General features: G+C 51.8%; 1 protein-coding gene across 1 annotated transcript; it reads left to right on the top strand.

The window, feature by feature from the left end:
- The first annotated feature begins 1,868 nt into the window (after positions 1-1,868).
- Positions 1,869-13,502, top strand: Bok (BCL2 family apoptosis regulator BOK). Its single transcript, XM_005361370.3, has 5 exons — positions 1,869-2,272; positions 2,811-3,062; positions 5,527-5,655; positions 11,911-12,074; positions 12,777-13,502. Exons 2-5 carry the CDS (start codon positions 2,840-2,842, stop codon positions 12,900-12,902), a joined length of 642 nt encoding a protein of 213 aa, XP_005361427.1. The 5' UTR covers positions 1,869-2,272; positions 2,811-2,839; the 3' UTR covers positions 12,903-13,502.
- Positions 13,503-14,065: the final 563 nt, after the last annotated feature.

Genomic DNA, 14,065 nt, shown 5'->3' with positions numbered 1-14,065 from the left:
ACACAGACTTATTATTATTAGTTTTGAATGTTTGACTTGCTTAGGCTTGTTTCTGGCTAGCTCTTCTAATTTAAATTAACCTGTTTTCTTTCTCTACCTTTTTCCTTGGGATTTTTTTTACCCTTTGTTTCTGTAAATCCTACTGTGTGTCTACTGGCTGGCAGCTGTCTGGCTGAACCTCTCTTTCTGCTTTGTTCTCCCCTCCTTCTTCTCTTCTCTCTTTTTGAGCCTAGATTTCTCTGTTTATTCTCTCTGCCTGCCAGTCCCACCTAGCCTTCTACTGCTTAGCTTTTGGGGATTCAGCTTTTTTTTTTTTTTTTTTGCCTCAAGCAGACAAGGTGAAACAAATGTAACAAACCTTTACACAGTTAAAGTAGCATTCTGCAGCATAAACAAATGTAACACATCTTTGCCTAGGTAAAATAGTATTCCACAACAGCCTTATGGTCTCAAATTTGCTATGTGGCTGAGAATGACTGAATTCCTGAAACTCCTGCCCCATCAGGAGGTCTGTGATCCCAGACATGAGCCATCACACCTTGCTCAGCCTCTCTCTGCCCACCTCTTTCTCTCCCAAATGATTTCAGTCAGAAGTTTCCTTAAGCAGTGCTTTAGTTGCATCTCATAGATTTGATGTATACTTTTTTTTTTTTAACCATTGTTCGCTTGAAAATATTTCCATTGGGGAGGCTGGAGAGATGGCTCAGCAGTTAAGAGCGTTGGCTGCTCTTCCAGAGGTGCTGAGTTCAATTCCTAGCACCCACTCATAACCATTTGTAACTAGTTCCATAGGACTCAATGCCCTCTTCTTGTGTGCAGATGTACATGCAGATAAAACACCTATATGGACACATGTATGTATTCGTAATACATATAAGTTAAATGAGAAAATCCTGCCCTTGGGATTGTACAGTTGGGTCAAAAGGTGAAGACCAGAGTCTAGTAAACGATGCCGACTTTTTAGAAATTCACATGGAAACAAAGAGCTCTGATTAACTACCACGTCGTCCACAGTAATGCTTGTGATCCATCATAGGCCTACATATGAAATCTAAAATAACTAAGTTTCTAAAAAAAATAGGTTAGCCGGGCGGTGGTGGCGCACGCCTTTAATCCCAGCACTCGGGAGGCAGAGGCAGGTGGATCTCTGTGAGTTCGAGACCAGCCTGGTCTACAGAGCTAGTTCCAGGACAGGCTCCAAAGCCACAGAGAAACCCTGTCTCGAAAAACCAAATAAAATAAAATAAAATAAATAGGATAGAGAAGCTGAGTGTGGTCATGGCATCTGTGGACCAGTATTCAGGAGTCAGTGTCAGGAAGATCCCTACAAGTTGAACCAAGTGGTCAACACAGAGTTCCAGACAGTCAGTCTCTCTGTCTCTCTGTCTCTCTCTCTCCTCCCTCTTTTTCTCTCCAAGGAAAATACCCTAATGAGAGATAACCAACTACAAAAAATTATATATTGGGCTTCATATAAGAAAACTCACTCAATTCATTAGAAGCAAAGTCAGGCTGGAGTGGGAGAGGAGCATCTTCAATCAAGTACAAAGCCAAGTCTCCATCACACTCCAAACAAAGGCTTCTATTAAGTCAAGAATCCAGAATCTATTTGTAAAGATTTACTTATTTTTAGTTTTGTTTGTTTAGTTTTGTTTGGCGTATGAATGTTTGCCTGCATGTATGTCTGTGCATCACGTGTGTGCCTGATGCCCTTCCAAGGTCAGAAGAGGGCACTGGATCCCCTAGAACTGCAAGAACCCAGAATCTATAAGGAACCTCTTACAAGGCACTAAGGAAAGGGTAAGTCAGCCAATTCTAAAATGGAACTCGGTGCGCCCCAGTGGGTTGGTGTCAGAGCTGGATGTTCTTCGCGCTGCCTGTCGGGACAGCTCCAGCCTGGCTGCGTTCCCGGGCGGCGCATCCCGAGAACTTGTGTTGGCCTTCCTTAAACCGGGGAGGCGTTGGGCAGAGCTGGGCTGCGGCTCCACCCCCGGGGGTTGCCGTTTCCTTAGAAGGCGAAGCCCTAGGCTTGGCCACTCGCCTGCGGGGAGTCCGCGGGACGCCTCCCGCACGCACCTCTGGAGATCAGGACTTCTGCGAGCGCGGGAAGACCGGCGGAGCCTGTGCTTCGGCTCGGGCGTGGACGGGGCGGGCGCTGGGGCGGGGCGCGCTCGCGGGTTTGAATGGAATGGTCTAGACCGGCAGAGAGAACGGCGAGCGGGTCCTGAAACCAGAACTCCATCGCCGCCCCGCGCGCCATGCGGCCAGAGAGGTGAGTCGGGCAGGCGTGGCGTCTGTCCCCTGGATGTAGCACCATGGGAACGGCGACACCGGGAACAAACACCCGCTCTGCGAGGTGCACAAGTGCGTGGCCTGGATCGCCGCGCTGTTTAGAACCTTGCTTGGTAGTTGATTTCCCGGCCGGAGGAGCCCCTGTCGCCTGGTCGCCCAGGCTACTCTGCTTCCTCCGTCGCCCCCAAACTGGTCCTCGAGCCTGGGCACTGTGACCACAGAACCTATCGCTATTTTTCTCGCGGTGCTTCCAACCCTTGACCACCGTCGGTGATTTAATTTAGAACCTAAAAGAACGTGGCACTGTGTTTTAAAAGGCTTGGGGAGCAAAACGAGAGGCCATCCGAAACTGGCCCTTTTTGAGGGCGGCGGCCAGCCGACCTCCTCTGTGAGCTTTGGATCTGCACTGGACCGGGGCGCACGCGGTGGGAACCGCTGTGCCTCCAGGTCTCCTCGCGTGGCGGGCGTCCCTTCCCCGCTTGGCTGGAGGCCGTCCGGCTGTGCTTTGTCTGTCGTAGGTGTGGTTCCTCTCGCCTGCGCTTCGGCCATGGAGGTGCTGCGGCGCTCTTCTGTCTTCGCTGCGGAGATCATGGACGCTTTTGATCGCTCGCCCACAGACAAGGAGCTGGTGGCCCAGGCCAAGGCACTAGGCCGGGAGTACGTGCACGCGAGGCTTTTGCGCGCCGGCCTCTCCTGGAGCGCACCGGAGCGTGCTTCTCCTGCCCCTGGAGGACGCCTAGCGGAGGTGTGCACCGTGCTGCTGCGCTTGGGTGAGTGTGGCACACCAGCGGCTACGATCCCAGCCCCCCTAGCTCCCATAACTGGTTGATGGGCCTGCCTGTTGTGTTTCGGGGGACTAAGTACATCTGTTCTGCAGCGACATTCCCTTCTCCAGACATGTTCAGTCCCTCTTTGGCTGCGCCTCACCCTCCCTCTGGGGTAAAGAGGAGGCGTGCATGCGTGGGAGCCCAAATCTGTCTGGAATGGTGAGGGTGCAGGACAGGCCACCCAGGTTGGTGCTCCTCTGTTCTCCCCCAGGCTTGCCTGCTTGCTGGCTCCTTTGCCAGGTCCCCCACCCCTAACCCCCCAAGTCTGCTTAGCTCAGATCACAGACATTCTTGTCGTAAACCACAGAAAGCTCTGGAAGAGTAATATTTTAGCGGCTAAACTTTATTGTGACCCTTGTACTCTGCTGGACTAAAAAATCCTTTGTGGGACCACATGTCCCAATGTTTGTTTTGGAAAATAGGCCTTTTAGTTATTGGCTGAGATCCGACACCCATTGCTGTTTCCCTTGATGGGAAGGCCCCCCGCCAGGGCCTTCTCGAAGGACATCTGGGACATTGTTTGGAGGGGTCACACACAGCTCAGTGGCTCTCCTTAGCTCTTCTAAGGCCTGCACACTTGAGGGGGAAGGATAGGCAAACCTTCCTTTTGGAAGGTGGACAGTTCACCTTATCACAGCCGGACTGGGGCCTGGCGTTGTCCTGGGGCCGTCCAAGGGAATGGGAGGAGGTGAATAGCAGAGATCACATAAATAGGTGAGTGGTTGTCAGGGAGAGCTGGTGTGCACTCTCCTGGTTGGAGGGAGCCATGGATGAGCTGGCTTCCTGTGAGATGAGTTATGCACACATACTATCTTATATCTCTGTGCTGCGATGGCCTCAAGGAACAGGGCTGTGTAGACCTGGTCTGCCCAAGAGGTAGAGTTCATGCCATCTGAGTTGGGCATCCAGGAAGGAGGGCTGTGAATGGCCAGAGGGAGCTCTCTCTGTGTGGAGGAAGGATGAGTGAAGGGGTTTGGCTAAGCAAATTCATCAGAGAAGAAGACCGGGAGCTGCTGCTGGAGAAATGGCATAGTGACCTCCTGAGAGTCCCTAGGGCACGGGGTGGCAGGGAGGAAGTCTTGCCTTGGGTCTGACCCACTCAATGTCTGTCCTCTTGGCCCTTTTGGTAGGTCCTGGGAGGACTAAACACTGGCCTGTAGAAAGGAACAGGTCAAAGCCTTGTTCTCAGCTAGCAACTTTAAGGCCTTTCTCCATCACTCAGTCCTATTGTTCCTACACTCTGGGGTTCAGACCCTTCTAGACAGCTAAGGGGTTTCCTGGAGGAAGAGCACTTGCATCCCAGTGTGTGCTTGTTCAGGTTATGTTTGATGCTGTCATGACTATTCAGGATGATTTTTTTCTAAGCTCAGTGATAGCTTCCTGCCCCCCCCCCCAAGCATGACCCCAGCCACAGACAGGAAGCAGCCCAGCTTGTGTCCCTCAGCAATCTCCCTAGGGTCAGTCTCTAGAGGCCCCCAGGGTTTTAATCCTTGGCAATACCCAGGCCAGCCTTGGGAATTTCCATGCCATCTCTTCATCCCCTGGCCCCCCTCCTCCTGATTCTGCACCCGTTCCAGATCTTAATTAATTAGATAGAGCACAGCTGGCCTCGGGGATGACGTGGGTGCCCTTATCGCTGGGACAGGCCAGGCAGCAGCAGCATTTCCCTGTTTGCTTTGGCTGGGGAAGTGGCTGGACCAGGGGCACCCAATCAGAAGCCGTGTGGAATTCCCGGCACCATCTTTTCCTGTGCGTGCATGATGCTGCCAAGGGCACTGCAGCCCGGGGGGGCAGGTGGGACGGCGGCAGGCATCCTCTTTGGCCCAGCTATGGCTGCACTGATGTAGGAGCATATAAAAGCACACCCATTTGGCACTAGGAGCCCATGTTGGCATGTGGGTGGTACCATTGTCCCAGGGCCTTGGCTCAGCCCAAGTCAGTTCACTGAGCCATCACTAGTGATGCTAGTGCTTCAGCCAGGACAATCCTACGAGGCAGCAGGCGGTGACTACATATTCTAGCCGAGCCCCTCTCTATGTTGGGTTCTGCCTGCCTGCCTGCCTGCGTGCTGTGAGTCACTGACTGGGTAGGCACTGCCCATGCACCACTGCAGGATTCCTGCCCCACTGGCCCAGCCAGCTTGCCTTTGGGAGCTGGAGGTTCCACGGCCTCCTTTAGTCTCTTTGTTCGTGGGGCCAAGGTTGGGAGAGTCAAATGAAATAAGATAAGGTGAAGGGGTGGGTGGGTGTCAAACAGACAGAATGGAGTATCAGGGCCAAGTGGAGAGAAAGGTGTGAGCCCGCAGGTCAAGTGAGGTCAGGTGGATCAAGGGCAGGATTGAGTCGTGGTCAGTGCTAGCTACAGGGCTACGGCGTGAGAGGACCTGAACTCCTGTGTGCCCATGCAGGGGATGAGCTGGAACAGATTCGCCCCAGTGTGTACCGAAACGTGGCCCGGCAGCTGCACATCTCTCTACAGTCTGAGCCTGTGGTGACGGATGCCTTCCTTGCTGTGGCAGGCCACATCTTCTCAGCAGGTAGGTCTGGCCTGTTTACTCAAGGCACCTCTGGGAGAGGAGGCTCAACATGTGTGGGTCAGGCAGGCTTACAAAGATAGAAAACCCTTGGGATCCTCTGACACAGTCCTATGGGTTCCAAGTCACTGCTAGCATACTGCCAGCCTCCTGGCCCTCTGGGCTGTGCTGAACTATGTCACAGCCCAGTCCAGCAAGAGCTGGCTCAGAAGGCAGCATATGGCGCTGCTGGCCACTTTCTTTTTTCTTCTTAATTTTGTTTTTTTGAGAAAGGGCTTCTTTGCCTAGCCCTTGCTGTCCTAGAATTCTGTAGACTGTGCTGGTCTCGAACTCGGAGATCTTCTCTCTGTCTCCTGAGTGCTGGGGTTAAAGGTGGCATCACCATCCCCAGCTGTTTGTTATGTTTTTATTTGGTGTGTGTGTGTGTGTGTGTGTGTGTGTGTGTGTGTGTGTGTGCGCGTGTGCGTGCGCACGCGCTCGCGCACACACACACACACACCAGAGGTCAGAGGATAACTTGCAGCTGTTTGTTATGTTTTTACACTGTGTGTGTGTGTGTGTGTGTGTGTGTGTGTGTGTGTGTGTGTGCGCGTGTGCGTGCGCACGCGCTCGCGCAGTCATGTACTGAACCACGGCATATATATTCAGGTCAGAGGGCACTTTTGGGAGTTGGTTCTCCTTTCATGGTGAGATTGAATTCAAGTCTCAGGCTTGACTCTAGGTGCCTTGAAATTGATACCCTGAAACTTGAGAGTCTAATTTGGTGGGGCTGGGAGTTTTCATGGTGGGTATAGGAACTATATATGTAATGAGTTGAGGTGGTAGTGGAATTTAATAATATGTGTGAAGGGTGGTTTATGAAAGGGATGAGACTGGGCTAATGGGAAAAGGGGGCTTAGGAGTAGCAGTGATACATGGTTGTGCTACTTGGTTAACAGTAGTGGCTGGGTGGTCTTTGTTTATGAGTATCTTTATTGTTATCGAGATTTCTTGATAATTACTGCTGCTGGCCATCCTGAGGGCTGTTGACACAGGACTGCCTGATAATTTGATAATGGTCCAGCATTGGTTGCGGTGGTGGTACCCTGCAGGGCAGTGGCCCTCTGCATATACTGGGTTTTGGTGACCATGGTACTTGAATTTCCACAGCTAGATCCACATGGGATATTTTAAAAGATGGGTATTCTGAAGAGTCTCTGAGTGTGCCTGGTTGTGGGGCACTTTAGGAGATCAGGGACACACTTATCTGGATGACTGTGACCACACTCACCTGGGGCTTTCCCAGGGCCTTCCATGTCTGCTCCAGAAGTGAGTGACAGGCAAGGCCGCTTCTTAGCTCCTGCAGCCTCCTCCCTCTCTGCCTCAAGTTCCACTATTGCTGCTTGGCTTTTGTACCCTGCCCTGGGTTTACCGTAGGCTGAAAGACTTATCTCCCCACACCTTCCTGTGCCATGCTCTTCCCTTAGAGCCCTGCTAGACACCTTGTGGTCCACATGTGTCATTTACGCCAGATCCATGTGGTCTTTTCCCTAGGAGTGGCGAGATCAAGGTCAGCCAGTGTGGTTTCTGGACCGAAAAATGTGGGGTCAGGGGGGTGGGCTGTGGGTAGAAAATGAGTGTGTGGATGATGGAATGGGAGAGGTGGGGAAAGGCTGTGGTGTGGGTCAGGTAGGGGAGAAACTGTACCAGGAGTCAATGGGCTAGCTCCAGTCCCTTTCTTGAAGGTAACCTGCAGGTACCTGGTTGGAGCGATAGTGGGGAGGGCTCAGGAAGGAAGCCAGCAGCCATGAGTTTTGGGTGGAGGATCACCCTTGCCCTCTCTGGAGCTTTGCAACTGACGCCAGCCATGGGTTGTTGCCTGGGCGTCTGTCTCTAAGCTGTCAAGCAGGCTGGTTTACGAGCCAGAGATGGCTAGATTTATAAGGAACTTTGCTTCTGAGGCTGCAGATCTAGCCCGTGGATGGCTTCGGTGAACCCAGGAGAGACTGGACCTCCGTGAGTGGCAGGAGTGAGCAGGAGAAAGGAACTGGGGCTTTGGGGGTGGTAGTGAGTGAAAAGGCCAGAGTAACCTTAACCCCTGTCCACCATCCCTTCCTGGTGCAAATCCACCTTGAGCATGGAGACAGCCCAGAGAGGCAGCTCTGGGAGATCCCTTGTGGGAGACAGAGCCCTTTCCAGCTGACGCCAACCACGGGTGGCTGCTTGAGTGTCTGTCTCCAAGCTGGGGGGAGAAGGTGGGGGGAAGAGAAGCCATGGGAATGCAGGGTGGTCACATCTCACTGGAGGTCAGGAAGTACCAGCAGGCTTGACAAACACACACGCACGTGATGATCAGCATCATTGCATGCGCCAGAATGGCGTCATCCTTACCAGAACGGCCGTACTACCACAGCTCTGATGAGGATGTGGGGAACTCAGCCTTGACTCTAATAGCTGGTGACACACTTCAGAAAACAGCCTGGCAGGTTCTCAAATGGTGAAGCATGGTGTTTCCATGTGACCCACCAAATCTACTACTAGATGTAAACTTAACAGAAGAAAACATGTGTCTGCAGAGAAGCTTGCCTGTGTTCCCAGTAGCATCAGTTACACAGGCAAAAGTCGTGACTATCCACTCGTACATGAATTGACAGTGGATGTGGGATATTTGTCAACCATGAAGAGGAGTGTGGAACCTTAAATGTGTCACACACAAATTCCATTTGAGAAACGTGCAGAGTGCTGACGATAACAGAGCAGATTAGAAGTCACCAGGGGGCAATGGGGAAGCAGGGCATGACGGCCAGTGGCTATGGGCTTTCTTCTGGAGAGATAAGATGTTCTGGAATTATGGGGGCTGGAGCGATGGCTCAGCGATTAAGAGCACTTAGTTCTCCTCCAGAGGACCTGAGTTCAATTCTCAGCAGAGCTGTAAGTTAGTTCTATCCAGTTCTGGGCTATCTGAATCCTCTTCTGGTCTCCTTGGGCATAGCATATATATGGTGCACAGACTCACAGTCTGACAGAACACCCACCCTTACACATTAAAAAATAAATGAATCAGGACCGGGCCGTGGTGGTGCATGCCTTTAATCCTTGCCCTCTGGAGGCAGAGACAGGTGCATCTCTGAGTTTGAGAACAGCTTGGTCTACAGTACAAGTTCCAGGATAGCCAGAGGTATATAATAGAGAGACCTTGTCTCAAAAAACAAATAACCCCCTGACCAAAAAAAAAAAAAGAAAGAAAGAAAGAAAGAAAGAAAAATCCCAGCACTTGGGAGGCAGAGGCAGATCTTTGTGAGTTCAAGGCCAGCCTGGTCTACAAGAGAGAGTTCCAGGACAGGTTCTAAAGCAACACAGAGAAGCCCTGTCTCCCCACACACACACCAAAAAATGTTCCAGAATTAGATCGTGAATATGAGAGCCCAAGGGAAGCAGACGCTTCCCAAGATGTCCCCCCTCTTCTGCTGGGAACATCATCGCCCTATGGAGCTCACTGTTTAAAAGGACAATTGAGCTCCTCGGTTCTTGTGGTGGATCGGGGCACTCTGTGGGTGACGCGTGACTTCTTCATCACATCAAGGTCACAGCTAACAGCAGGGAACCCTGTGAGAATGTGACTGACAACAGGGCCTGATCACAAGGCCCTGTCAGTCACTGACCCTGAGTGGTGACCCTGGCCTAGGATACCCAGCAGGCAGAGAGCCAGGGCTGTGCCCTAGGAGTGCCAGGGGTGCCTGTGGATGCCAGAGTGGAGCGCAGCTGGATTCCAGACTTGGGTTTATTTCGAAAGAGACGGAAAGTCACTCCAATGGGAGAGTCAGAAGCTGATGTGTGGTACTGTTTATTTCAGGGGGGTTGGGTTCTCCCCCTCTCCCATTCCCTTTTGAGCTAACAACATTCATATACTGTACATTTAGTCACTTTAAATGTCAGATCTGGTGGCATTTAGCATATTCAGAATGTTGTTTGTCCCAATCCTGAGGACATATTGCCTATCGGCAGTAACACCCTGTCCCTCGCCCCCAGACCCCTATGAATTTTTTTTTGATTCTGTGGGCGTGCCTGTTCTGGGTTTCCTCTAGGTGGACTGGCACAGTATTTGTGCCCTTTTGTGTTCATCAGAACTCTACTCTGGTAATTGGCTGTATAACCATACCGCTGCGGGACCTCAGCAGTTTGCCCACGAGCACTTAGCTTTTCCTTGGTGGTGAGCATCTGTGCTGACTGGCGCGTTGGTAAGAGGTCCTTCCGAGTGCTGTGTGAAGGTGGTTTGAGGGGAATGTCATAGTCTGAAAATGCCACGACTTAGCTTAGCATCTCACAGGCCAGCTGTGGCTAGCTGTGTAAGCTTTTCAGGTCTTACCAAAAGCTTTCCAACTGCCTTTGCTAGCAGAGCTGAGAACAGTAGGTAACTGAGCCCTCATCTCATCTTCGCGCTCGCGTGTGTGTGTACGTGTACAAGCCTGTGGGTGCAGATGCTCCTGTGTGTAGGTCAGAGGTTAAGGATGAGTATCTTTTTTTGTAGCTTCTTCCAGTTAATTTTTTGAGACAGTCTCTTACTGAACCTGGAGGTCACTGATGACCAGGTTGGCTGGCCTTAAGGATCCTCCCATCTCCGTCATCCCTGCCCCGTCTGGTGCCAGTGCTAAGACTACAGGTGCAGGCCATCATGCTGGCATGCCCGGCTTTTTACATGGGCGCTGGGGATCTGAAATCTGACCCTCGAGCTTGCATAGCAAACACCTTACTGTCTCCCCAGCCCCTAAAGCTTTTTAACATCTTTGTTATAATTTATCCTCTTATGCTGTTAACATGGGGGAAATGGGCTTTACTTTTTCAAATGCTTAATGTGTTATTTGTGCTTTTTTTTTTTTTGGCTCCCTCAGTCTCAAGACCCTCTTGCCTCAGCTTCCTGCTACTGAGATTATAGGAGCACACTACCTCACCTACCCCCTCTTTAAAAGATTTGTTTTAATTAATTAATATATTTATTTAGGTTTTATTTACAAATGTCTAATATTTTGTTTTAATATTTAAATGTAAATAATATACTTAAAACATTGTTTTGTTTTTAATTATGTGTATGTGTTTGTACCTCTGTGTGGATGTGTACGCGTGTATTCAGGTCTGACCCTGGGAGAGCAATAGGTGCTCTTTAACTACGGAGCCATATTTCCAGCTCCCTCTTTGGAGAGAAGAACTTACGTAACCCAGGCCGGCTGAGGATGACCTTGACTGAACTCCTTTCTGATTCCCCTGCCTCTGCCACAGAAATGCTGAGATTATGCCAAGACCCGACTCTTTTTTTGTCAGTACTAGTGATAGCATACAAAGTTTCTGTATTCTTTCCACTTCCGTGTGTGTATGCATGTTTGCGTGTCTAGGCACATACGTGTGCATGCATACAGGGACCCAAGGTTGATGTGGGCGTTAGCCTTCTAATTCACTGCAGCAGGGTTTCTCAGATATACCCAGAGCTCGCTGATACAGTGAAGCTTGCTAACCAGCTTGCCCCGAGGATCCTGTCTCTGTCTTCCGAGACTAGAATTGGGGAGGGTGAGCTGGCACACCCACCCTGCGTTTATATGAGTTATGGGGCTCCGAACTCTGGTTTCCAGGCTTGCTTACCAAATACTTTAACTACTGGGCTGTCTCCCCCAGCCCCTACATTTCTGTATGTTAAGGTGCTGCGTGTAACCCCCCCCCCCCGACAATGCTGTTCATCTGTCTTATGTCAAGGTTTTAGTTATGCCTCCCAGCAGGTCAGCAGTCTGGGGAGGAGTCCCCCTGTGGACTGTGGCTTTTTTTCTAAAGCAAGCCTGGGATAGGCCCTGACCTACTGCCCTGGCGTCAAGGTTCAGAGCAGCAGACAAAACAGGGTCGGACACACCCTTGTTTGCTGCTTTCCTTGCCCAGTTCTGAGTCAGCTCAACCCTGCTGTGCTGAGCTGCACTGCTTTCCTGTGGCCCCCTCTCTCAGATGTGGGTAAGGCTGGTCTCCTAGGCTCCAGCAGGTATGGCTGGGAGCCTGCATCTACATGAGAACAGCCCGAGAGGGAAAACCTGACTTGCTGGAGACGGTGGTCAAGCCGACTAGTATATCTGGTCAAGTGCCCTGTTACGGTGGTGCCCTGTACAGAGGGTCCTGGCTCCATTGTCATCATTAGTCACCAGCTGATGGCAGGCAGGAAAGTGGCTTAGAGAAGCTCAGCTCTTCATGGTACCCTAGGGGCTGGACACCACTTTGGGTCTGATCAGCAACTCTCTCTCTCTCTAGGCATCACATGGGGCAAGGTAGTGTCCCTGTACTCGGTGGCTGCAGGGCTAGCAGTGGACTGTGTCCGGCAGGCTCAGCCTGCCATGGTTCATGCCCTGGTTGACTGCCTGGGGGAGTTTGTGCGCAAGACCCTGGCGACCTGGCTTCGGAGGCGTGGTGGATGGGTGAGCCTGAGAATCAGCGGGGCTGTGGAGTGCGGTGGGGTGGGGATGGTGTGGTAAGCCCCGAGTGTTAGTACGGGAACAGAGGGTTGGAGTGGGATGGAATGTGGGGGCCATAGGCAAGGGCTTTAGGACTCAGGGTTGCTCTGGGATGCAGGCAGGTGCTGGCTCTTCTGTGCCTGTGCTGACATGATCCCAGACCCTAAACTCTGGTCCCCTTGCTGTTCCCAGAAGGCGCCTGGCAGAAAGAGGCCAACAGGTAGTCTTTCAGAGACAGAACCAAGCCCCCCTCACAGGGAGATTTCAGTGCTGCCCAAAGTACTTCACTTCCCTCTTGGGAGCCCCACTTTTCTCCATTCTCAAGAAGCAAGACCTAGAGGGGTGAGCATCAGGATCAGGGCCTCCTAGTCTCAGTGCCTGACTGCCTACATGGTTGGCCAAACCAAAGATACTTTTGGGTACTGGGCACGGAGGATGGGCTCTGTCCAGAAGCCCATTTTCGCCTGTAAAATGGGTAGGCAGGGACGTTGGCTTGAGACCTTTCCCCTTCTAACTCTCAGGTGTCCTGAACAAGTTTAGGCCCAGATGGGCCACATCCTCCTTTCTCAAACAGCTTTGTATATTCCCTTTGTGATTCGATGAGAGCAAGGTACCAGGGACCTCGGGTTGCCTGGTCCGGTTAACTATCCCATTTTTTTCTTCCAGACTGATGTCCTCAAGTGTGTGGTCAGCACAGACCCTGGCTTCCATTCCCACTGGCTCGTGGCCACGCTCTGCAGTTTTGGCCGCTTCCTGAAGGCTGCATTCTTCCTGTTGTTGCCAGAGAGATGAGCTGCCTACCAGGGCAGGGGCCACCCCTAGAGCCCCTGGGCCCAACGCACAGGGCCTGCAGCACCTGCAAAGCACCTTCCTCTCTCAGATTGGGAGCATCCGGCCCCCGGGGCCCTGTCCCAAACCCCATTCCTTGTGGACCCTGGTCTCTGGGAGGGCTGAGTGGAGGAGGCCATCCCAGAGTCTGGAGCTAGCTTCAGTGTCTTCTGTAGCTCTTCCCTTGGGTCAGTGCCCAGCCCTGGAGAAAGGAACCGGGGGACACTTTCACTTGATGCTCAGGGCCTCACCCCAGGGAAGGATCTTCCCAGGACACGAGCTGGCCTCAGTCCTTGTGGGAAGCAGGTCCTGTCCATCTGATCTGAAGGTGACTCTGGCTAATGCAGGAGCCAGGGATGCTTCCTGTCCCTGAAGGCAGAGCAGAAGGCTCCTGTGTAGCTGCTTAGGCTATTTCTAAATGAAGAAGGTGTCCCTAACCCACAATGGGTCCTTCGTGGCAGAGACCAGGGTGTAGGTAGTCCGTATGACCAATGAGCAGAGATCCTGTGGATGAAGTGGTCTGCTTAAGCTGGACCCCATAAAGTTTTACCCAGTGGAGTGTGAGACCCTATTCTGCTTTCTCTGTGTCTGTCCTCATGGGACTGGGGAGACATCGCCAGCTGGGACGTCTAAGAACTCAGACTTGGGAAGCCAGTCCTTCATGAAGTCTAACCTCCTCCTCTTGCTGCTGTGTCCTGAGCAGCTTTGGACTTGTCCTGACTGTGGACGTGAGGGGACAAAGAAAGCAAGCTGGGCCCGGGTGGGACAGGCGCACTCTGGAGCTGTAACGACCTGAAACCTCAGCGTATTCCTTATGTGCAGCACAGGGAAGGGTTAGCTAGTCTTGGCAAGGTGTCTGTCGGTGCAATCTTAAGCAGTAACATCTAGGAGGAGGAAGCTACAGTTGCTAGTTTTTTTACACGCTGTCAATCATTCATACAGACTCATACTAGCATATACTGTCAACACTCAGTCAGACCAAAGGAAGGCTTTCCCTTCTCATGGGTTGAGGCATTGGGCCTTTGACAATGGCTGGGCCTGTGTCAAACAATACACATTTATCCGGGACTTCATCTCTACACATTTCGCTTGGCTCCCCACATCCAGCCTTTCCTTGATACCAGTTG

Source organism: Microtus ochrogaster, linkage group LG4 (assembly GCF_000317375.1).
Source record: "Microtus ochrogaster isolate Prairie Vole_2 linkage group LG4, MicOch1.0, whole genome shotgun sequence".
NCBI classification, from domain to species: Eukaryota; Metazoa; Chordata; class Mammalia; order Rodentia; family Cricetidae; genus Microtus; species Microtus ochrogaster.
This window is presented reverse-complemented; position numbering and strand designations above follow the sequence as displayed.

Coding starts and splice junctions, on each gene's coding strand:
- Bok (XM_005361370.3), top strand. CDS start 2,840: ATGGAGGTGCTGCGGCGCTCTTCTGTCTTCGCTGCGGAGATCATGGAC. Junction 3,063..5,526: donor CACCGTGCTGCTGCGCTTGG/GTGAGTGTGGCA, acceptor GTGCCCATGCAG/GGGATGAGCTGGAACAGATT. Junction 12,075..12,776: donor TTCGGAGGCGTGGTGGATGG/GTGAGCCTGAGA, acceptor TTTTTCTTCCAG/ACTGATGTCCTCAAGTGTGT.